Raw genomic sequence first — 25899 nt, 5'->3', positions numbered from 1 at the left:
CAGTGAACATGAGCAAAATTAACGATACGAAAATGTATCACAATAAAATTCATTATTGATATATTGTCCTAACTGTATTCTTCATACATAAAGGAAGCAGGAATACAATAGTGCATGATCCCATTTATCAGTAGACTATGCAAACACCTGTAGTTAAGGGATTGTAATTGTACAAGTAAATCTATTGATCCACCATGCTGTGGAAGTCCCACTTTTTCTCAAAATCATTCACAATATCCCTAAACACTGGGGAAGCACAGTAGAGACGAGTGTAAACAGAAATCAATCAAAGCAAATCCAGATACACATGGTAGTGCCAGGTGTAAACAGCATCATAGAGTGACAATAAACAGACATTATCCACAGCCTGCAACATTAAGGCTCACTTTTTTCCACACTATATTATACATACACAACAGATGTTAATGGGGAATATTGGAGAACAGCACACAATCCATATATTGGTGAACCTTTTGTACAAAGTGCATTTTGAGGTGCTATTCACAAAATATAAAAAATTAAGGGATGTATTTTCTTATAAACTGTGATCAGAAGCCAGTTTTTACAGCACTGCAATCTATTAGTCCAAGTGTGAGAGAGAGCTGGCACGCCGGGATGACCTGCAGAGTGTTAAGCAGAGTGTTAAGAGTGTCCTTGATCTTCATGGCAAGGTTAAGTGTAGATATGGGTTATATTTTGACTGGTTGAACACTGTGGAACGCATAAAACTCCCAGAATTCAGTGCGTGTTCCTCCTCTGCTGTGCTGGACGCTTGCCTGAGCATGTCTGAGCGGGAATGGCTGTGAATCTGCATGCTGGCCTTGTCTGTTCCAAACACGACCAAAACGTGTCCTGATTAATCAATTTAACTGAATTACTCTACTTTAGAAAATATAAGCTTTTTACTTAAAAAAGAAGAGAGGAATTAGAATTACTTAATTAACTGGCAAACATACAAAATATCTGATTACTAATAACATCTTAATAACAACCACCTTATTCTGCATGCCCACAATGAGGGGGCCATGTTTCCGTTAGAAGTTTCAGTGTAGCAGCCAAGCACAGATAATGATTACGTTCACAGTTTTATTGATTAGAGTTAGATTACAGCACTAAAGACCTTCATTTTAATTACATCCACATCCTTCCACAGAAGTAGAGCTGCATCTGTGGTTGAAGGAGCCTTCTCTGACTTCTCATAGCACCCAATGCATCTGATTCACAGGTGCTTTTTAAAACTGAACGGTACTCTACTGAATAGTATGAGCAGATGTCCACAGACATTTAAGTCTATCTTTTACATATAGGTCCTCCAACCACAAACGCAGCTCCTCTGCTTTGGATGGCTGTGGGTATGAGAGAGCTAGCTAGCTGTTAGCTGTGGTGTCCCCACATATGCTCTAAACAGCCCACTGGATTGTTGGGTTAGCATAGGTAGCTAATTTCTGATCAGAATCCACAGTGGTATCAGACTGCATTCACTTACACACTAGAATACATTAATTTACCACTTAATATGAACTGACCAAACCAAATAAGGATAATGCTGATGATGCTATGTTACAATTATGTCTCATAATGCTCCTTATAATCCAGTGGGCCTTGGTGGGTATAAAATAGACATTTGTTGATAGTGTGCCTTATAATCGGGTGCACCTTATAGTGAGAAAAATACAATAACTGAAGGAAGACACTTGCTGTGTTTGAAATAGGGCACTGGTGTCTCCGGCAAAAAGCAGAGCAGTCAAAATCCGCCCAGGCTGACACCTAAACTAAACACACTCAGTAGTTAATAATTGACTCTCATGTGAGAAACACACACACACACACACACACACTCACACTTATTCCCAGAGAAGCAAAATCCACTCCATAAATGGACTCCTGCTTTCAGGGTTCACAGTTAACGAAAGTAATACAACACTCAAAAGGCTGAAACCAGTAAAGGGTGACCAATCCCCACAGAAAGGACTATAGCGAAGGACACTGCTACCAACAAACTCGCTGTTCAAACTTAAATTCATTTAAAGCCAAACAGCTCAATATTGAGTCAAAAGTCTGTTCATAATGGTGATGTGTTTGTGTGCTTGTTGTGTAATGGTGTAAAGTGTAAAATCTGAGATACACTGACAATGGCCAGACTCTGGTGGTTTTGTGAAGGACTGTAAAGGATTCGTCAACCAGTGGGCCACAGACCCCAGTTAAGAGTTAGACCCCAGTAGACGGGTACCCGCAATGAATATGCCCTGCACTCGCCAAGCTGTCCAGTCTGTCCAGTCACACATTCCAGTTGGGTGCAAAAGTGTAAGATGCTTTTGAGGCAGCATCTGCATATGCATACTTATTATATGGAGACAGCAGGTTAGTTGCAGTGTGATTGGCCTAGCTGAGACTGGCCAACACCTTGTGTGCAAAAGTTGAAATAATTTAAACTTTATTTGATCCTGCACCTGCTGCAGAGCTACAAGCAGCAGTGTGTTCACTCTGTGCATCTCATAAAAAAATGTGTTTGAAGGTGCAGTGGCAAATTTTCCATGTTCAGTGTGAAAGCCAAAGTTAACTGGAAAAAAAAAACAGTGCAAGCGAAAATCAAGAGCTGAATCATGTTCAAACTATAAACATTATTAAAACACCATTTAGCAAATAAAACACCCTCAGTTTGAGAAACCTCAGCCACGGGCAGCTCATGCAAATAAACAGCTTAATAATAAAAAATAAATACAAAAATACACAAGAATGTGTTTCTCACTTTTTTGTGGGCTGTTGTGCTTTATGGTTGTAAATAGGTAAAGGTTGAGAACCCCTGAGCTAGACAATTTGACCAGAACATCTCCAAAACATCAGGCAGGTCTTGTGGGGTGTTATTAGTAAGTAGTGGTCAAAAAGTGTTCCAAAGAAGGGACGAACAGTGAACCAGCAACAGGGCAATGGGTCCAAATCTTACTGATGTTTATGGAAGCACCACTTCATGATTTCATGACAGGCCTATTCGATTTTTAAACTGATTGAGATTTACGTTGAAAGTCTGTGGCAACCCCAAGCAACTTCCAACAATCTAATAAAACCCCCAGCAACCACAAGCAACCCCCAGCAACCTAATACAAACTCCAGCCACCTCCAGCAACCTCAGATTTATTTATTTTTATTTAAACTAGACTGAGATGTGTGTTGAATACTGGCAACCTCAAACATCCAACAACAACTTCAAGCAACAGTTAGCTCAAACAACCTCGAAAAACATCTGACAAATGGCCAAACAACTAATTAACTAATTTACCTAAGAGCTTCAGAGTAAACTGAAAGCACTTCAGCTTGCTACCATTGTCGTTTGTGCCTTCATTTGTATCGTTGTTCCATATAAATTACTTTGGATTCTCACTTATTGTGGTTAACAAGTTCAGCTAAATAATTTCAGTTGGAATATTTGGTACATCCCCACCCACAAAACCTGGATGAAAAAAAAACTTTTAACTTTTAATTGAACCTAATGACATCCAACATTAAAACACAATCAATCACTGACTCCCTCTCTCACAAACACACACACACCTACCTCGGAGTGTACGTTTACGCTCAGCCATGATCTCCGACGCCACATCCGAGCAACAAACCAGTGAGTAAGCAGTAAAACTAGAAGAAAAAGAAGAGCTCCTGCTCTACCGCTCTGTCGTTTCTTCAGCAGAAAACTGACAGAAGAATGTGTAGAACGAGGGAGCAGAAAGAGATGGGCTGAGGATTGTGGGAGATGTTGTGCTTCATTGATAGAGCACACATGCCGCTCTGTGCAGTGGCATACCCAGCATGTACAGGGGCCAGATAAGCATATGGGAGGTTTCCGTGACAAGCAAAAACTGATGGGATGGAAAGATAAATCTGATGTTTTTTCCAGGAGTAGAGCGGATTCTTTTGTTTTTAAGATTTTGCATGGCCTACTATTAGATTTTCTAAATGGACTGAGATTTGTGCTGTCCTCCAGCAACCTCCAGTAATTTGTGTTGAATACTAGCAAACTCCAGCAACCTACAGCTTTCTTTGGCAACCTCTGGCAGCCAACAACCATCAGCAATATTCAGCAAATTTCCAACAACTTCCACCCACCTCTAGCAACCCCTAGGAACTTCCTATAACCTCCAAAACCCTCCAATAACCTCGACAATGTCTGAAAAATGGCCAAACAACTTCCAACCCCTTGCAAACCTCAGTAATCTCTAACAACTAACAAGCACAGCAATAGTCTAGACACAGGTTTAATACATTGAATACTTATTATAGTTCTCCTTCCCATTTAGAATGCTTAAAAAAACATTTAAGACTGCTGCTAAATTACCCCCTATAAAAAGTTTTGATTGGCTAAACGGTGGTGTTTAAATGGTGCTAGATTTGGGCTAGAGCTGAAGCCAGCGAGATGGTACATTTCAAGGAGCAAGATTGGTGACTTGATACAGATGTAATGCTTCTGCAGGGGTTAGATATAGGGGTTCTACCTGTAGGTGGATCTCAAACAACAATATGATAAAAGAAAACACAATTAAAATACCACCTAGTGTCTGGTTTAGAAGGTTGTTTGAGTGATGTCATGAACATACAACACATTTTTATTATAAAACCAAAAGTGTTTTAATAGAGATGGTTGAGTATGAACAAGCTTTAAAGGTCTTAAGAACTGTTCAGTTAAATGAACTTATAAAGTACTTAACGCTTTCTAGAAGAGTTAAATTGGTTATTCTATGACATCGCTCAAAGAACCATTTGAAGCACCTGTAAAGCACCCAAGAGTGGACTCATACCGTCAAGGAAGAGAACACACAGTCAAAGAACTGCAAGGGAAAAAGCCACACACAGATTGTATAAAAGAAAAAAGTGTGAAAGGATGAAAATTAAAAAAAGGAATAATAGCAAAAGGCAAAAGAATTGAAAAGCAGAGGTTTCGCGCGACAGCGGCTCCAGGAAGTGCAACAATGGAGGGACTTACCTAATGGAGGAAAAGAAAACTTCTTCCTGCGTTTCTTAAACAAGCCGACCTTTCTCCACGCCAGCCACCTACTCATGTTCATTGACCGGTGCAGCTCATTGAGGAGGAGAGCGAGGGAAACGAGAGGATGGACGAGCGAAAGGGTGGAAAACAACAGACAGGAAGAAAAGTGATGTCGGAGGAAACTGATGCAGGCTCAGGGCAAAGCATGCTGGGAGTCAACATCACCGCAAAAGAGGCGACTGAGTGAGTGAGTGAGCAAAAGAGAGAAAGAGAGAGAGAGCGAGAGCAAGTAAGTGTGTGAGTAGGAGGGCTGCCATGCCAATCAAAAGTGGCATTCAGTGAAGGGTGGGTGGTGCAGAAGAAAATTAAGCACTATGATATTTAATAAGAGCTTTTTATTGGCAAAAACTGATGTTGTATAGCAATTATGTGGGCAAGATGATATTGCAATTTTTTAATCAGATTTTAGGTAAACTGTCATAGTATAAAAACACACACAAACACAAACACAGTAACAAAGGAAAAGGGTAAGAGAGTAAAAAGTTATTTTTTTAATTGTATTATTTTTATGGAATTTGATTACATTGAACAACACTGCTACCTAGCACAAAAATCTACTAAAAAACTACAAAAAAAATCTGAGATTTCAAAATACTGTTTTTAATTGAGTCTACAAACCAGCTCATTCATATAAAATGGGATGTCCATTCAGAATCAGCTTAAAAGTCATGTTGATGTTCGAACCCCGTTCAAATTGTGGCTTGCCATCAGCTGACGGAGCCCTAAAAGTGCACAACTGGCCTTGTTCTCTCTGGGTGGGTATATGGAGCTCTTTCTCCTCGTCACTCTAAAGGGTGATGTTGATCAGCACAAGGCGTCTGTGAGCTGATGTATCGGAACATGCTGTATGGCTGCGCTTTCCTCAGAGTGCGCTGCGATGCTATTCGGCATAGCTGCATCAGCAAAAGTTCAAAAAAAAGAGGCGGGGGCTGACTTCACATGTATCGGAGGAGGCATGTGTTAGTCTTCACCCTGCGGGTGTGTTGGGGCATTACTAGTGATAGGGGGAGTCCTAATGAGTGGGTTGGGTAATTTGTAAACTGAGGAGAAAATGGGAAAAAAAATTGAAATAAACTTAGGGAAAAAGAAAAAATCATGTTGACGCCCCACTGATTTGGAATAAGGAGAATGGCATTTCTATTGTTGCCAAGCCATGCTTGGCACATTGCCAACTGCATTATACTGCTCTGTTGAAACGGGCAGCACAGCGCAGTTGAGATGTGTAAAAGTTTATTGGTATAAAATCCGGTATTACTTCTGAAGAGGCTCATACAGCTCTGTATTTGTCAGCTTGTCCAGAATGCATGTTTAAACCATGTTCTTTAGCTAAACGGTGACCAAGGTTTCACAATCCCACATTTCTGCCATAAAATATTTTTGTGGAACCAAAAGAGGATCTTTTTAGCTATTGCTCAAAGTATATTACAGTACATTCTAAGTGTGCTGGAGAATACTGGGCTAAAAGAATGTTTGTTTATGGTCTGTAAATCAGCCCAGAGCTGGTCCACTCATACACATACTGTACACAGTACAACACACTTCTTGGTTATTACGCACAGCCAGAAGTAAAGAGTAAAACAATTCACTGCTGCTGGTGCTCTTGCTGATTTAGATGAGAGGAGATGACATTTCCTGTTTTGGCTTTTTATAGTGCTGTCTGATTTAATTAACTTGCTTAGATTTATTTTGATAGCAATGTTAAAAAGCGCAGTGTGACCTAAATACCAATACAGATTTTTAAATAGTTTTACTTTTTAATGCTAAACAGTTAAATGTATTAAATGTTCATTTACTGCTTTAATAACTTTAAATTAGCCATTAGCAGCTAATTTTGTTTTTGATAAAAAGGTAAGAGAGTAATACTGAATACCACAGTACTTAAAAAAACTACAGCATCTCCAAATGAACAAGGTGTTTCACTAAAAAATGTCAGGTGCAGAAGCTAAATGTTCAGAATAGTCTGCTGTCAAACAGGATATATCCCTATGTTGTCTAAATAAAAGTGTTAAAACTTAAGTGCTAAGCGGAAGAGTGGGGGTAATGGGCTTACTCACACCGTTTACAGTCAATTTGGTTTAACGGATTACATATTCACTCACTAAATATCAGTACTTGTCATATTTAAACATTTTTTGGGCATTTAAAGGCATTAAAATCCCAAGTTCACCAGTTTCTTTCATTTTAAAGCGATTAAAGCATGGCGAAAATAATTGTGGTTTATAGGGGTGGGCCATATGGCCCTAAAATAATATCACAATATTTAAGGGTATTTTTGCAATAACGATATTCTTCAATCATTAGATTAGCTGACTTTCAAAAATAATCATCAGTTGCTGCCTTAAATACCATATAGTATTATTTAGTACGCAATTGGGACACAGCTACTTGGGCTCCCTCTAGAGTTGGGGAGTGTAAATTTCAAACAATACTGCTGTAAATACTAATTCTTTTCAAGTCAAACGAGCACTGGAGGTTAATCTACACAGATTTCTCCTCTGAAAACTGTGTTTAGTTGAGTAAAGGACTTCCCGAATTGCTCCAGCACTAAGACTGGACTACTAGCAGTTAGCAGCTAATGCCACCTGACCGCGCTACACTGAGGATCCCTGAGCGATCTGGTAAACCAGGGTGATATTAGCTTGTGGTTTGTCCGATGTAGCTTGTTTTAACACAGTAAACACGCAGACTATACAGTCCAATACACTCACCTCTGAACTGCAAAAGAGCTAGTGCTTAGCGCAGTTAGCTGGTAATGCTAATGCTGTTCCAGCAGTGCTAGCAGGGGGTTAGCAGCAGGGTACAGGCTGATAAAACTGAACGGCAAAAGAGCTAGCGCTTAGCAGCTAATGCTAATGCTGCTACAGCCTCGGTGCTGGAGAAACTAAACTCCTGTATAACTCTGTACTTCAGCAGAGTGGCTTTACTGCACCTTACAACTTGACTTTAAAAAAAATTAAATAAAAAATGTAAGGCTTTTAAGTGCGCCTTAAATGTGAAAAATACAGTAGTATGCCAAACTCATGTGTGAACAGCTGACTGACACAAACACACACACACACACGATGTTTATTTAGTAATGTTGACGTGTAACTGAAACCACACACACACACTTACTTAAGGGACACAACTCAATCTGCTTCCCCTTTTTACTGCTCTTTTATGCACTGCTAAAAATACAACCCCGTAATGTGCATGACCGAACTCAGCTTTCTCTTCTGTTTCTCGCAGCCCTCTCACAAACTACAATCCACACACACACACACACACACACACACTCCTCTGGGTCACGTTTGGTGCAACTGGCCATTCAGAGCAACTGAGCAAACAGACTCAGTGTGTGTAAACGTAGAGGAAGCAACAACTGGTGGAAAGTTGTTTGCCTTTCGTTTTCACCTTCATTTCGAGACAATGGGAGAAGCAGAAGCACTTCTCTCCGGGGGGCTCAAACACTCTCTCACACACACACACACACTGAGTCAGCTGCAGCAGGGTGGGTAAGTGCATGTGGGCTGCTGTCGGTTGATGGAACATATGCCTGTGCAAACTGTAGAGATTTCCACCCTCTCTCACTTCCGTCACTTGCCGGGAAGAATGAAACAACTTTGGAAACATTTTAACACATAACAGCCATAATCATGATTGATGAGCTAGAGGTCTTTGATTGCTATCAAGGGGTGTAATTTATATATTGGGCAGCAAGTGAACAGTCAGTTGGTGTGTGAGAAGCAGCAGAAATTAGCAAGACTGAGAATTCTAAGGATATCTGACAAGAGCTTGATTGTGATGGCTAAACAAATAGTGGGTCAGAACATCTCCAAAACATCAGGCAGATTCTGTTGGGTGTTCCTCATAAGCAGTGGTCAGTAACTACCAAAAGTGTTCCAAAAAGTATCTGTAGTTAGCTAGCTGAATTTCCCATTCCACCCCACATGGTGTACATAGTCTGAAACCTTATGCTGCTTATCATCAATGAAATATTTTTTTTATTTATTTTTTTATTATTTTTTTTTTTTTGATGATGCATCAGGTCCTTGAAGAGTTCTCACACTTCCTTTTGTAACCAAGTTACAAAGTACAAATGAAAAACAGGATTGGGTCTTGTGACTCTCACTTCATGTTCTTAACTCATTCAGAGTGTAACTTCACCTCAGGGGTCATACAGCATGTAGGTGCCATCAGGGTTACTTAAGGGTCATGGCTTACTGATGCAATCCCACCTCAGAAACCCCACGACTTAAAGGTTCTACTGCTAACATCTTGGCACCACATACAACAGAACACCAGTAGTTAATAGGTCAGATTGTGACACGATTTTAAGATCTACTGCAATTAGTTTATCCTTAACTGTTGATGATCTCCAAATTTTAATAAGAGCTCTGACAAAAAAAAATGTATGCCATTTCTGTCCACAGGTAATTTCATGTATAAATGTGCACACAAAATAACTTTAAAAATAATTTGTATTATTAAGCATAGATTCTTGTACATTGACTTAAAACGTAAGATATGTAATTAAAAACATTAATAAAAAATACTTAGAACACTAAAAAATAGTATCTGTTACCTGTCCCCACTCTCTAATCATAAACTTTACCATGAAATATAATTATTAAAATCCTCAGAGATGTACTTTTCAAAATAAATCCATTACATTTAAGTTAAAATACACATTTTAGTTGTGTCCCTGGGTGTCACTAATTTCTGTAACCATAACACATTACCCCTGAACAATCTGGAACATTCTACAAGTCTACAACAGGAAGTTACATCAGTTGGTTCTTCTGAAGATCATGGGAAGACCAAAAAAATGAAGTTCCCTCATTTGATTTTCTGTATATTTTATCTTATTTTAACTATGACTGAGGAGGTCAGTCTCAACTTCGGTCCTGTTACCTAAATTAATTCTTAAATCTAACTGGCTTATTTTTAAAATACAAATTTTGGGAAAATCACTAGAATGTGTTCAGTGTCCTCATACTATTAGCATAGCTGCCATTTAGCTATTTTTTATGTTTTGGCTAATTCTATGCTAAAAACTCAGTCCTGTTACTTTCAGTCCTGTTACTCATAATAGTAACAAAAGAGTGCCAGTAACAGGAGTGAGTAGAGTCCACTGATTTATTGATTTATTAATGTGAATATTAATTAGTAATTAGTAAATATTAATTCTGTTGTTCTGGTTTATCATTTTTCCATTGGTTTAATAAATTGCAAGCTAATAAATTTGATCAATTACAGGTTTGGATCTTCTTGAAAAGATAAAAATGGCTTTACATCTTTTAGCAAAATACAAAGTGCATGCAAATATATTAATTTTTTGTCATATCAATTATTTGAACAGGCAGTCAACAATTTCTTTAAAATAAAGAGAGAATTAGTGGACTTGCTTTTAAACATACTTTTTAAATGTCAGATGAGTTTTGGTAACAGGACTGAAAAAAATATAACCATCTTCGGCTTTAAAACCTTGTAGAAAATTAAGTAAATCTTAAGTAAATCTGAGTTTGGTTAGTATACATGTTTTGAATAGTTTAAAAAAGTTTAATTTGTAAGCATTACTACAAGCAAAAGACAACCATTCAGTTTGGATAATAAACAAACATATATGGATATAATAAACCAAAATGTTAATATCACTTTGCAGTATCAAAATATATTAAGATATAGTGAATTATATCTTGTGCATCATATCACAAGTTCTTTTCAATTTATGGCCGTAGTATTTTGCCCCTAATGTCCAATCCCAGTGCAGCAAGTGTACAAATGGGTTAAATAAGGACACACCTTTCTGTGGGCTTAAAGGAGACCACATACACACTATATTTAGAGAAGTGTGGCCTCAGCAACAAGCTGACCCTTTAATTTACTGAATTTATCCTCATTCTCACACACACACACCACAGTCACGTGCAGAAACATCAGCAAACCTCCTCACAAATGCTTAACAGCTGGGCAAATGTCTCTTTAATTAAGGCACTTAAACACACGTGATTACACTGACTGATCTATTACAGTCCTTTAGGCAGTGCTAATGTCATGATTTAGTGACTTTAGACCACCTTTAGTCACAAGCAAACTACAGATCACACACTACAAGAGCCCAAATCCCACTTCTTATTCTTTATTTTGCATTGCCAGGTACGAAAACAATAGCAGGCAAACACAGAATCCTACAACCATGGAAGTGAGAATGCAAACAATATGTTAGTTATACAGTATATTGCTACCAAACCTAAAAATCCATTGGCATTCTTAAAAAAAAAACACACACATTAAGAGCAGACACAAAATAAAGCATGAGTAAATACAGGCACTGTGTTTGATTGATGGACAGTTTAGAGCCCAGAAGGACTACAAGACAGATGCTAAGCTGCTGATTTTTTCCTTAACAGGTAATCAATAAGCTACACAGACAAGGTTAGCTGAACCTAGTTAGACAATGTATCACAAGCACAAGTTTAAACTTTAAAGTGCTCACATTTAAAATGTTTTGGATAACAATAGCCTTAGCTTTGGCTATTGCAGCAAGTTTGCTAAGAGTTGGCAGAGTTATATAATATCCACATGAGCTAGTTAATAATGTGGAAACAATAAAAACTGCTGATCAACCTACAGAGTATGACTTGTCGTCACTTGTCACAGCAAAAGTTCCTGAACTCGTTTTTTTTGCACATGTATGTAGGTTCAGTGACAGTATCAGGAGTCTCTTCTGTGCAGGGCCTTGGCTGGATCTGGGTTGTTGTTTTAAACCCCTGGTGGAATCACTGAAAGTAGGAGACCGGTTTAAAGTGTTGGTAAAACAGGGGCCTTCCAGAATCAACAATGGCCTGTCTAAAATGGACAACACGCTCGTTCACCATGTTCTGCTCTCTATTAGTAAACTCGGGGGAGTAGACCAAAGCAGCTGCAGCACTATTTCAGAAACTCCTAAATAAGGAATCTAAGCTAAGACTGCTTCATTTGTTCTCCAACTTTTGTCATTATCTATGTTCTCAGAGGAGTAGTGTTTCTCAGTGTGAAAGTAAAAAACAGTAAAGAATATTGGAGTGGGTAGTAGGGTTGGGTGGTATCTGTAATACTGTATAGTGCAGTATTAAAACATCCTTATGGTATTTCCAAAGGAGGACAGTATTTTATACAGTGGAGAAAAAAAATATTTAGTCAGTCATCAATTGTGCAAGTTCTCTCATTTAAAATTTACATCATAGGTATACCTCAAAAAATAAATAAATCAGAAAATCACATTGTCTGATTTTTAAATCATTTATTTGCAAATAATGGTGGAAAATAAGTATTTGGTCACCTACAAACAAGCAAGATTTCTGTCTGCCACAGACCTGTAACTTCTTCTTTAAGAGGCTCCTCTGTCCTACACTCATTACCTATATTAACTGCACCTGTTTGACATCGTTATCTGTATAAAAGACACCTGCCCACAACCTTAAACAGTCACACTCCAAACTTCACTATGGTGAAGACCAAAGAGCTGCCGAAGGACACCAGAAACAAAACTCTAGACCTGCGCCAGACTGGGAAGACTGAATCTGCAATAGGCAGCAGCTTGGTGTGAAGAAATCTACTGTGGGAGCAATAATCAGAAAATGAAGGACCTGCAAGACCACTGCTAATCTCCCTCTATCAGGGGCTCCACGAAAGATCTTAGCTAGTGGGGTCAAAATGATCACAAGAACGGTGAGCAAAAATCCCAGAACCACACGGGGGACCTAGTGAATGACCTGCAGAAAGCTGGGACCAACGTTACAAAGACTACTGTCAGTAATACACTACGCTGCCAGGGACTCAGATCTTGCAGTGCCAGACGTGTCCCTCTGCTTAAGCCAGGGTTCATCTGAAGGTTCATCTGAAGTTTGGGAGAATGTCATATGTTCAGATGAAACCAGAGTAGAACTGTTTTGTACAAACACAACTCATCGTGGTTGGAGGAGAGTGAATGCTGAGTTGCATCCAAAGAACACCATACCACCTGTGAAGCATGGGGGCGGCAACATCATGCTTTGGGGCGGTTTTTCTGCAAAGGGAGGGAGTTGAAAGTCTGTGTTTCTCCCCTGACAGCCCAAACACATCACATCTGCATGGAGGAATGGGCCTACATACCAGCAACGGTGTGTGCCAACCTTATAAAGATTTACAGAAAACACTTAGTATTTGGTTAAGAACTTTTGTTATTGAACAAAAACTTATTTTCCACCATTATTTGCAAATAAATTCTTTAAAAATCAGAAAATGTGACTTTCTGATTTTTTTTTCCGCATTTTGCCTCTCATAGTTAAGGTCTATCTATGATGTCAATTACAAGCCTGTCTCATCTTTTTTAAGTGGGGGAGCTTGCACAATTTGTGATTGACTAAATACGTTGTTTTCCCCACTGTAAATGAGGCACGTCAAACATGCCACATTTCTGTGTCTGTGTCTCACTAATACAGGCCAAATGAGCTCATTCATTCATGTGCATTTAAGAGGGCCAAAGGATGGGAGCCAACACATGGCCACCACAGGGCAACCATATTTGTAAGCAAAGCAATGTGATTTGTTTAAATCAAAGGCAAAACCACTAAAACTGGACACAGAAGTGTTTTAGGGCACATCTTGGAGACTTGTAAGATCTTTCACTTGACTGTATGTGCCGGTTTAAAGGTTTACCTTTTAAACTCCAACACAGTTTGTGCTGTGGTGTTAGCTGTTAGCCTGTTAGCTTACATTGTCTAACTAACTAAATAGAACTCCAATATCTCTGACACTAGTAGAAAATTCTACTTTATTTTTGACATATTGGCTACAGCAACAGGATCCACTCATGCTCTACTGCTGAACTTTCTAGTTAACCAAGCAAGCTGCTAAGATGATACACACATGTGCAAATGCCTGTGTGTGAATCACTGTCTGTGGAACCTCCATAAACACAAATGAATGCACAAGCGCACAAAGCACAATAAACCAATTTGAACTCATTCTCTAAGAGAATCATTCTGTCAATCATTCTGCGTCTTCTTCTTATGTCCAGTCAACACAATGTGCTGTTAGAAAGCTGAAGAGTTTGTAGCAGATAGTGGTGAAAGATATGGATAAAACATGTGCTGTGTAATGTTGGAGGTCCCACCATTAATGTGAAGTACATGAAGTATTTTTTTCTGTCCTTAACCAAGGATAAGTAGTTTGTTTGTTTGTTTGTGTTTTGTGCCATATCAGCAACATATGGCATCGACAATGTTCATAACTTGAGTATCACAGGCTTAAATCAGTGTCTTCATGGGAAGGACTTCCAGAAAATTTTAGCTGGTGGAATCTTTTCAAACAGTTCTTTCATATTTATAACACTATAAAAGTTCACTATAAAAGGGCAGTCCACTAAGATGTGTTTAATAGTTTTAGGAGTAGGATAAGTAGTAGTTTGATGTGTGCATTCATTGTGAACCTCTACCTCACTCTATCCTGCTGTGCCTCACTTTACATTCAGGCTTGTTGTGTCATGTGAACACAGTCTGCCTAAACTAATACCACACAAAAATATATGTTTGCATGGTTTTATTGAACACAACATGTTATCATTCACAGTGAGGGGGGAAATGTATGTGAACCTCTAGGCTAATGACTTTTCTAAGAGCTAATTGGAGTCAGGATGTGATGAGATTGGATGCGTTGGTTAAAGCTGCCCTGCTCTATAAAAAAAACACACACACCAGTTTTGGGTTTGCTGTTCTTAAGAAGCATTGCTTGATGTGAATCGTACCTCACACAAAAAGAGCTCTCAGAAGACCTATGTTCAAAAATTGTTGACTTGCATGAAGCTGGAAAGGGTTACAAAAGTATCTCTAAAAGCCTTGATGTTCATGTGTCCACGGTAAGACAGACGGTCTACAAATGGAGAAAGTTCAGCACTGTTGCTACTCGTTTGATGTGTTCATTCATTGTGAACCTCTACCTCACTCTATCTTGCTGTGCCTCGCTCTACATCCAGCCTCGTTGTGTCATGTGAACACAGTGTGCAGCGTGAGGGGCTCGCTCTGTTTCTGCATGCAGGTAATGAAGATTACAAGTCACTATTCACAATTTAATGCAGCTCTTTTGATGTGTTTAATTGTGAAATCTCATTTTGCGACAACAAAAATATTTATTTTTGTTATTTATCTTATTCTCCTTAGCAGTTTTAGCACTTTTAGCCTCCTACTACTTGATCCCCAGGTTTGCCTTTCTCAACCAGTCTTACCAGTTAAAAAATAAGCCAGTACTTTCCATCCAGTTTATTGGTGGAAGTTAGTGTCAGCTAACTAGCAAGCTAGCAGATCCTAGTTTGTTTCTTCTGCATGTTTGGTTCACAGTTTGTCACTTTCAGGTACTAAACTCTAAATAGTCCAATTACAAACACAGTTACACACAGTTACACACTCTAATTGTCACTGACAACTCTCTTCATGGTCAATAGTGTGACTAGTCACATAGTAACATGTACAAAACTGCATTTTGTTCATCATATTTGTTCAATGGTTTCGCAAACCAGCCTTTTTACAGTGTGAACACACACACACACACACTCTCTCTCTAATAGTTTATGAGAATTTAGGCTTTCCCTTTCACTCACGTCATGTCACCACACCCTCTTCAGATATTTACACACTGACACATCCTATCACTCTTGCATCACACACACACCATATTACAATAGTGACGCAGCGTGAGGAGGTAATGCTTCAAGTCCTCCAGTTCTTTCTTTCTTCCACACACACTGTACATACAATAACCATATTGTTTACACACAGTCTTTAAAAGAGTGTCATCCAAACCACTAGACAGACAATATGATACACCACAGTAAAGACAGGACATGCACACACTCACAGACAAACACACACATATATATGAAGGTGTGTGTGCGCACCTTGCGTGTCCTTTAAAACACAGATAATGAGGGGGAAAAAGTAGCTGTGTCTCAGTGTGTGTGTGTGTGTGTGAGTTATATGAAACCTTGAACAATGGAAAAGCCGATCCCATTAAGAGTTACATTCAGGGCGATCTGGTTACACACACACACACAAACACACACACACACACAGGCTCCATTTCTGAAGAACAATAAGGGGCAGCTCAGCTCCGTCCATGCTGTCACACTCTTAATAGCACAGCCACCGGGCACAGCAGCCGCAGGGAGGTTGACCTCTGCCCTTTACCTAGAACTCTCAGCATGTGGTCAAACAGGTAAAACAGGGGTTAATCATAAAGAGTACTTATCCATCCTCACTAGAGGGGAAAATCAGAGAGCATCACTTTGTCCAGCAGCTTTTAAAATAGACTGAAGCACATGCATAATCCCACATGCAATTTTATTTTTATTCTATTAATTGTAATATTTGGACACATATTAAATATAGTTTTGCTTTACCCTAGCACAGTTTTAACACTAAGAAAAACAGTGTTTCATTCTAGAGCCTTACCAGACAGTGCTGACATCCTTTAATTATATCCATTTAGTAAAATGTGATGTTACCAAGACAGTGTATCCAAAAATAGAATAATAGAATAAAAATATAATCAGATTTTTAAAAGCATAATAAAAACAGCAATTACAAAACTGTTGAAAAGAGCATTCTTAAGGTAAGGTCTTCTTGACACAATGCGTAATACACATAATATTTTTCACCATACTACATTACATAGAATTAAAGCCACATTAAGATGACAAAATAATCACATGAATCAAATTCACACAGAGAAAAGCTGTTAACCTTTTGGTAAGCAAGTAAATACTATTAGCCAAGTTATCTCAGATAATGTTACTATACTAGCCCTGTACAACCCGTATTTTTCAGGTGGAAAACACATACTTTGTGAAGAGGGAGTAAAGGGAGTACATGGATACCAAGTGTGGTAAATGATGCTGAATTATTAGTTTCATTTAATTTATGCTAGTAGAGTGTAAACTAGGGGTGGGCGATATGGCTCTAAAATAATATCACAATGTTTCAGGGTATTTTTGCGATAACGATATACTTGGCGATATAGGAAAACCGAAAAATAATTAATTAATTTCAGGAATATAGTATAAGAGTATACCAGCATAATCATAATGTGGCAAAATAAATAATATAGCATAAAATAATATAATGCAGAAAAATATTATAATTATTAATATTAATTAATTTAGTGCATGCATATAAACTGCAAACTAAAACAATTATACAATAAATACACCTTAAGCTTCACAGTAAATAATAGACTACTTTTAAGACAGAACATCTCTATTATCACGATATGGGTTTTTAATATTACGATATTTCTGTGTCACGATATATTGTATATGATATAATATTGCCCACCCCTAGTGTAAACATGTACTAAAACCTGTTGCTGTAGTTTACATTTCTTTCTGATGGGTAGAGGAAACACTGCAAGCTGAAAGACCATAGCCCGTTAGCTTTTAGCATTTTCACCATTTGCTATCTCTAGGTTTGCCTTTTCAAATGTAACAGTTTAAAAAACCTGATGCTTTAATTTACACAAGTACAGTGTAAACACTTACTAGAACCTGTTGCTTTTGTTTTCATTTCTCTCTGAGTGAGAGGAAACACTGCAAACATAAGAGATCCTCGCTGGTTAGCATTTAGCTGTGCCCTCATTCCCTTCTCCTGTCTTTCTCGAGTCTTACTGGTATAAAGAAAATAAAAAATGAAAAAAAGAGAGAGTGCTGATATGTCTTTAGCTCCAGTTTTTTTTTTTTTTTTGCTTCACCTGACCTAAACCATTTTATTTTTGATTGAAAAAAAGATGGAAAGATGAAATGGTAAATGCTAGAGTTGGTTACCATTAGCTCTTAGCCTAGTGCAATAGATTGACCTCCCCTTCTGCAAAAACAAGCTGAGGAAATGTTGTAGTCATGAGGCCTGATTCTTGTAGCAACCCATATTCCCATAACTAGCAGAATGTGTAGGTGATGAGCTGCTCTCCAGTATCAACACTACCATATTATCCTAAAGTTACCTTCGCATTTTACTCTTTCACCAGCTCTCTAGTTCTCAGCTTTTATAGTGGGTGTGGTATATGCAGGTTTTGACGTATAGAAGGTATAGAAATGTTATGTAACAGTTGAGGGGTTTTGGAATTGACTGGCTTCACAGCTCTGTTTAGATTCTGCTGGAATTTCTTTTGACGGAGCAACAAGTGAATTTAAGGGCCACGGTCTTATCTTGTTCTGCCAAGTTAAATACACTGTAACATTCTTGAGCCTCTTTATAAGCTCTGAGTTAATCAATGAGACTCGTGGTAAAACTCAGATGGCTGTACTACAGGCAGGTCTCAGGTCAGCCTTTCAGTTACTCTACTCTAGGGCACAAAGCCAGGCTGAAGCGGGTATACTTTTACAAAGGCCCACAGCTCTGCTTATATAACACTTGGCCAGAGATCTACAAGCTGTCTGTCCTCCTGTGTGAGTGTGTGTGTGAGTGTGTGGACCTGCACAGAGCCTGGGTTTGGCCTGGTTTATTTTCCACTGTGCCCTGGCAAAGCAGCCAGTTTGTTCAACAGTCAAATTAGCACCGACAAATTAGAGCGCTCAGCAAATACATTACCCAGCATCCTCGGCACATTCAGCTATAACACCAACAAATTAAGAGACTACGATGAGGCCAGGGGCATGGACTATATCCACCCACAGTCTATTGTTATGAAATGCTTTGGACTGGTGTGTGCTAGCTTGATTTCTAAAAGCTAAATTTTCAGAGAGTCTATAAACATAAATAGCCTGAATTCACCCGTTATCATAAAATGTAAACAAATATTAGAGGTGGGCGTTATGGCCCTAAAATAATATCACAATATTTTGTGGTATTTTCGCGATAACAATATTCTTGCCGATATGACAAAACACTATTTCAAGAATACACTACTGCACTAAAATGAAAACTCAATTGTATTATTGCATACAATATGATATGGCACACCCCTAACTGAGATATTTAAAAATACAAGAATTTTACAAGTTTTGTAACAGAAGTCATGACACATATAATACACTCCAAATATCTCCAGATATCCAGGAGTGAAGTAAAATACATTATACTAGACAGATAAAATCTGTCTCTTATAGATATATAATAGGAAATGAAGAGTGTGCTTTTTGTTTTGCTAAAAACAAACAAACAAAGAAACAAAAAAAAAAAACAGTAAAAAAAATGACAAACTGATGTGATAATTAGACGTGGGTAAAATGGCATGATATTTAAAAGGTATAATATAATTTACAATATTCTAAAATGTTAGCGATATTATTGCATACGATACGACATGGCTCACCATCCTCAGTTTTATCAGCGCCACTTACCATATACTGTAGGAGCCCTTAGTTGTTGCTTAATTACAGCCCATCTGTTTTTCTGGTACAAACATATTTTATAGTATTGTCATTAGTTTAATAATTGTGCTAAACAACTTCCCATTTTTAAAATACGGCATCACGTCTAAACATATACACAATTCTATTTTAATTAAAATGGAGAACTTATCTGTATTTTTACACACCAGTTAAAATAAGTCTATGGAATATACAAATTATGTTCATAAAGTTCTTTGCTCAAAATCACTCTCACATAAAGAGATCTCACCAGCTCTATTATGCAAATAAGCTGTGTTTAATCAAATAAGCTGTTGCTGGCCACTCCATGTCTACGGTTAGTGTTTACCACGTTAGTTCATGCTTAACTTCAATAGAATCAAATTATTATTTAAAAGTACTTACATTTCCCTCATTTTCTGACTTGGAACAGACAGTAGGTACAGATCCCTCCTTCAGACGAAGTCTGCTGGCTTATCCTGATTTGTACTGTCTGAGGTTCTCAACCAAAATTACCAAAATGGCAGAGCTTTAACTAATATAGTGGCTGGGGCTCTGGTGGGGATTGACTATGCATGTTTCCTTATTGTAACATCACAACAAGAGAGCCATTCAAACATCTGAAAAAAGCATATGATTCCTGACACTAAACTCGCCTGTCGAGTTATTATAGAGGCAGGTGAGACCAAAGTGTAAATATAAAAGCACACAAAAAGTGAGTTTTGCGAAATATGTCTCCTGTACGCAAAGTATGAAATAACCCTACAGTGGAAAAACTGCATTTACGTTGTTAAAGGGGAATCATAAGATTTCTCTTTAAAAAGAACACCCAGAAAAACCAAAACAGAGCTGTAAAACAGGCCAATTTCAGCCCCTTGAAACTGTTATGTTACTGTTACATCTTTACACCGTAAAAAGTTGCATAAACCTTGCCTACTAGAGAAAGATTTATTCAAAACTGGTGAAATGTTTAAATGCAATGGCAATGTCAGAAGCATATGGTGATGTTGATACTGGAGAGCAGCTAATCACCTCCAGACTCTGCTAGTTATAGGAATACTGGTTGTTACAGGAACCAGATCTTATGACAGCAGAATTCCCTGTGCCAGTGTCCACATAAACAAAGCTTAAACAGTGCCCTTTATTAAACAAAAATGGGGAAGTAAATGAGGATCGGAGCTTGGCTAAAAGCTAATGTTAGATCATACTGGAGACTAGCCAATCTAGACTCTCTCACTTGAGCTAAGCACAAATCAGAAGAGAAAGCAGTGGCTTATATTTCAGTACTTGAGAAAGAGAACACACGGATGTGCGTGTTGGCAAGGCTAAAAGCTAACTGGTGACAGTCTCTTCAGCTTACTAAAAGCATATAAACACTATCTGTTAAGCTATAGCTATACAGCTGCACAGCTGTAGTTTTATGAACAGGGATTAAGCCTGGTCATTAATTATATTTCCCTTATAACAGAAAATCTCCATTCGAAATGCTGTGTAGTCCAAGACTAGGCTTAACTTGCCATATGACTGAAACTAGTGTCCTAAAACCAACCACATATCAAATCTCAATGAACTAACGATTAGAACCAAACTACAGGCTGTTTATTTTGATTAGACTTGTTTTCTTGTACGCAATCAAACGCAAGATGAGAGATCTTTCCTGTCCTTTGCGTTACAGAGTTTATACACAACACACAGCAAGGAAAAAAGAAGTGCGTTACAAAGTGTGTGTGTTGGGGGTGACATCAGAGAACTGAGTTTTACACACACCCCATCCTATCCAGCTGTGAAAATATCTCCTAACACAAACACACATACACACTCACGTTTCCCTATTGCTCATATTACTGAGCTATACTTTGAGTGCTGGGATTTTTCCCTCTTCAGTCACTAATGCCTAGAGAGCACTTTTTGCAATGGGTGAACAAACACACACCACACACACACACACTCCCTTTAAAAAAAAGAAAAAGTTTAGACACACCAAAATACTCTGTAAAGCATTTAGGTGCTCTTATCTTGGGTTCTGTTAACTTGCAGTTTCTGGGCTGGTACCTTTGATGAACTTATCCTGTGCAACTGAGATACCTCTTGATGTTCCTTTCCTGGGACAATCCTGATAAGTGCCAGTTTTGGTCTTGGTAACTGCACAATAATTTCAAGGTTCTTAAGGTACAATATAAGTTAGACTCTTCACAACACAACTGATGCTCTCAAACACATTAAGAGGCAAGAAAGTCAAGTTATTAACTCTTGACAAGTTCAGCACAGCTGTTGACTAAAAGCCAGCCCAGGTGACTCTACCTCATAAAGTTGAGGAAATCCAGCAAAGATGTGCAAAACTGTCATCGAAGAAAGACTAAAATCTATAAAATCTAAGGATCTAAAATATGAAACATTTTTACTAAGCAATTCCATTTGTTTTCCTTCATATTTTGGATAAATATAGTATTAATATACAATGAAAAGTAATAGGGGAGAGGGGGAGAGGGAGGGAGGGAGAGAGAGAGAGAGAACCAAACCAAAGAAAAATTTACTTTTGACCGTTGCTAGGCAACCAGTATTCTAGCAAAAATAAAGGCATTGTGGCGTGGCGAAGAAAAAAAAACTGCTGCAAATCCAGATCCGCAGAGGAATTCCAGCCTGAGGAATGCTGTGGCATTCCCAACAAGCAGAGAGAAAGAGAGTAAGCGAGCGAGAGCGAGAGAGAGAGAGAGAGAATGAGAGAGCCCTATGAGAGGCCCCAGCCTAAAAACACTGCTATAAACAGGCAGCTGTGTGGAGAAGCTGATGCAGATTCTACATTCCTACCTAAAAGCAGGTATCAACATTCTCTAGCATTAAATACAAGGGTATCAAACAAGTTCTGGAGAGCTTGTGGGTTCAATACCAGGGCCTGGGTTACAGATTACAATGTTTGTGTGTAAGATATTAGGGTCTGTAATACTGCTCACAAGGTTGTAGGTTCAATACAGAGTGTGAGTTACTGCTTACAACGTCTGTGGGTTAGATGTCAGTGTCTGGGTTACTGCTCATAAGGTTGTGGGTTAATACAGAGTTTGGGTTACTGCTCACAAGGTTGTGGGTTCAATGCCAGGGTCTGAGTTGCTCCTCACAAACTTTTAGGTTCAATACAGAGTTTGAGTTACTGCTTACAATGTCTGTGGGTTAGATATCAGTGTCTGGGTTACTGCTCCACAAGGTTGTGGGTTCAATACAGAGTTTGGGTTACTGCTTACAATGTCTGTGGGTTAGATATCAGTGTCTGGGTTACTGCTCACAAGGTTGTGGGTTCAATACAGAGTTTGGGTAACTACTTACAACTTTTCTAAGTTAGAGATCAGGGTCTGAGTTGCTCCTCACAAGGTTGTGGATTCAATAAACAGTTCGGGTTACTGCTCCCACAGTTTGTGGGTTAGATATTAGGGTCTGGGTTATTGTGCACATGGCTGTGGGTTCAATACAGAGTTTGGGTTACTGCTCCCACCATTTGTGGGTTCGATATTAGGTTAGATATAGGTTAGATATAGGTATAGATATAGGTTAGATATCAGGGTCTGGGTTACTGCTCACAAGATTGTGGGTTTAATACAGAGTTTGGGTTACTCCTCACAACGTCTGTGGATTAGATATCAGGGTCTGGGTTACTGCTCACAAGGTTGTAGATTCAATACCAGGGCCTGGATTAATACTAAGAAGGTTATGGGTTCAAAACCAGACTATTGGTTATTGCTTCTGGTTATTGGTTGTGGGCTTGATACCCACCCAAATTCTGCTTCCAGGAATGTTGTAGCTTTGGATGACCCTGGATTTCTAAACTGAGGTATTGAACATAGGTATTTAGTATATTGGAACAATACAATGATTTAACTGATGTCATGACATAACTTTATACCTCATATTAGTGCTGGGAAAAATTAGAGTAAATCAATATCCTAACTAGGGTTGCAGCGGTAACCGGTTTCACGGTATACCGTGGTATTAAAATGCACGGTTATCATACCGTGTGTGTTTGCTTATTACCGGTAAAACGCAAGCCAGCGGTGAAACTCACCCGCGCATGCGCAACTCTGCTCCGCTTCAGCTACTCAGCACACAGCGGTGAGAACGGCAGAAAGTGCTAGACTAGAGCTTCATTAACAATTATTATTGTTAATGAAAACGAACCAAATAACGAAAACTGAAAGTGAAACTTAACTAACTTATTTATAAGCGCTGTTTTCAGTCCCGCAGTTCTACAGCGGGAGGTGTTGTGCTGATTCTGTCCGCGAAGCGGGAGTCGGATTGAGCAGGGAGTCGGATTCGGCATAACAGCGGCAGCGCGGCTGCACCTCGCGGTCCGCGGTGTTAGTTGTAAGCGCTCGCGCTAGCCGCAAAATACGACAGAAAACACTGAGAAACTGCAGAATTATGAATTGGACTAAAATGAGCACGAGGAGATAAAAGAGAACCTTTACCTGTGAGTAGATCACATCAGAACACGCAAATCTCTCTCTCTCTCTGTCTCTCTCTCTCTGTGTCTCTCTCTCTCGCACGTGAACTTCTCCGCACTGTCTTTAGCTGTTCTTAAAAATCATTTTAATTAAATAATAGTTCTATGCTTCTATGTTAGTGTTAATTAACATAATTCTGATCATATTTCGCTCATTCAAACAGCCTGAAAACAGACTTGTAATCTTGTAATCAACAAGCTTGTAATCAATGTGGCCGTAAAGTCACAGCTAAAGGAGGAAATACATCAAACCTGTTCTCCCATCTTCGAAAACACCACCCCGCTGTGCAGCGGAAAGTATGTGTTCAGTTTATAATTTTAATCTGAACATAAATAAAACTTCTTTGTAGTCGTGCACAACCCATGCGGTAAGCGCCCGCAAAAGCGCTGAGTTATCCGAAATTTGGGCACGCAGGTACAGGCGTGAAGTGCGTGCTACGATGGATTCACGTGTGTGAGTGTGTGGACCTGCACAGAGCCTGGGTTTGGCCTGGTTTATTTTCCACTGTGCCCTGGCAAAGCAGCCAGTTTGTTCAACAGTCAAATTAGCACCGACAAATTAGAGCGCTCAGCAAATACATTACCCAGCATCCTCGGCACATTCAGCTATAACACCAACAAATTAAGAGACTACGATGAGGCCAGGGGCATGGACTATATCCACCCACAGTCTATTGTTATGAAATGCTTTGGACTGGTGTGTGCTAGCTTGATTTCTAAAAGCTAAATTTTCAGAGAGTCTATAAACATAAATAGCCTGAATTCACCCGTTATCATAAAATGTAAACAAATATTAGAGGTGGGCGTTATGGCCCTAAAATAATATCACAATATTTTGTGGTATTTTCGCGATAACAATATTCTTGCCGATATGACAAAACACTATTTCAAGAATACACTACTGCACTAAAATGAAAACTCAATTGTATTATTGCATACAATATGATATGGCACACCCCTAACTGAGATATTTAAAAATACAAGAATTTTACAAGTTTTGTAACAGAAGTCATGACACATATAATACACTCCAAATATCTCCAGATATCCAGGAGTGAAGTAAAATACATTATACTAGACAGATAAAATCTGTCTCTTATAGATATATAATAGGAAATGAAGAGTGTGCTTTTTGTTTTGCTAAAAACAAACAAACAAAGAAACAAAAAAAAAAAACAGTAAAAAAAATGACAAACTGATGTGATAATTAGACGTGGGTAAAATGGCATGATATTTAAAAGGTATAATATAATTTACAATATTCTAAAATGTTAGCGATATTATTGCATACGATACGACATGGCTCACCATCCTCAGTTTTATCAGCGCCACTTACCATATACTGTAGGAGCCCTTAGTTGTTGCTTAATTACAGCCCATCTGTTTTTCTGGTACAAACATATTTTATAGTATTGTCATTAGTTTAATAATTGTGCTAAACAACTTCCCATTTTTAAAATACGGCATCACGTCTAAACATATACACAATTCTATTTTAATTAAAATGGAGAACTTATCTGTATTTTTACACACCAGTTAAAATAAGTCTATGGAATATACAAATTATGTTCATAAAGTTCTTTGCTCAAAATCACTCTCACATAAAGAGATCTCACCAGCTCTATTATGCAAATAAGCTGTGTTTAATCAAATAAGCTGTTGCTGGCCACTCCATGTCTACGGTTAGTGTTTACCACGTTAGTTCATGCTTAACTTCAATAGAATCAAATTATTATTTAAAAGTACTTACATTTCCCTCATTTTCTGACTTGGAACAGACAGTAGGTACAGATCCCTCCTTCAGACGAAGTCTGCTGGCTTATCCTGATTTGTACTGTCTGAGGTTCTCAACCAAAATTACCAAAATGGCAGAGCTTTAACTAATATAGTGGCTGGGGCTCTGGTGGGGATTGACTATGCATGTTTCCTTATTGTAACATCACAACAAGAGAGCCATTCAAACATCTGAAAAAAGCATATGATTCCTGACACTAAACTCGCCTGTCGAGTTATTATAGAGGCAGGTGAGACCAAAGT

At 38.5% G+C, this 25899-nt stretch overlaps 1 protein-coding gene across 5 annotated transcripts in view; it reads right to left on the bottom strand.

The window, feature by feature from the left end:
* Positions 1-25899, bottom strand: part of utrn (utrophin) — a 364200-nt gene that overhangs the window by 320494 nt on the left and 17807 nt on the right. The window contains exon 1 of one of the 5 annotated variants that reach the window (XM_022677557.2): positions 4973-5157. The exons of the other annotated variants lie outside the window; for them this stretch is intronic. Within the exon in view, the coding sequence (XP_022533278.2) occupies positions 4973-5054 (82 nt within the window). The 5' untranslated portion in view covers positions 5055-5157. Of the gene's footprint in view, positions 1-4972; positions 5158-25899 lie in introns of those variants that run through there. 5 annotated transcript variants of the gene reach the window in all.

The sequence above is a fragment of the Astyanax mexicanus genome, chromosome 13, assembly GCF_023375975.1.
Source record: "Astyanax mexicanus isolate ESR-SI-001 chromosome 13, AstMex3_surface, whole genome shotgun sequence".
NCBI lineage: Eukaryota > Metazoa > Chordata > Actinopteri > Characiformes > Acestrorhamphidae > Astyanax > Astyanax mexicanus.
The sequence above is the reverse complement of the archived record's forward strand: the minus strand, read 5'-3'. Positions and strand labels throughout refer to the sequence as shown.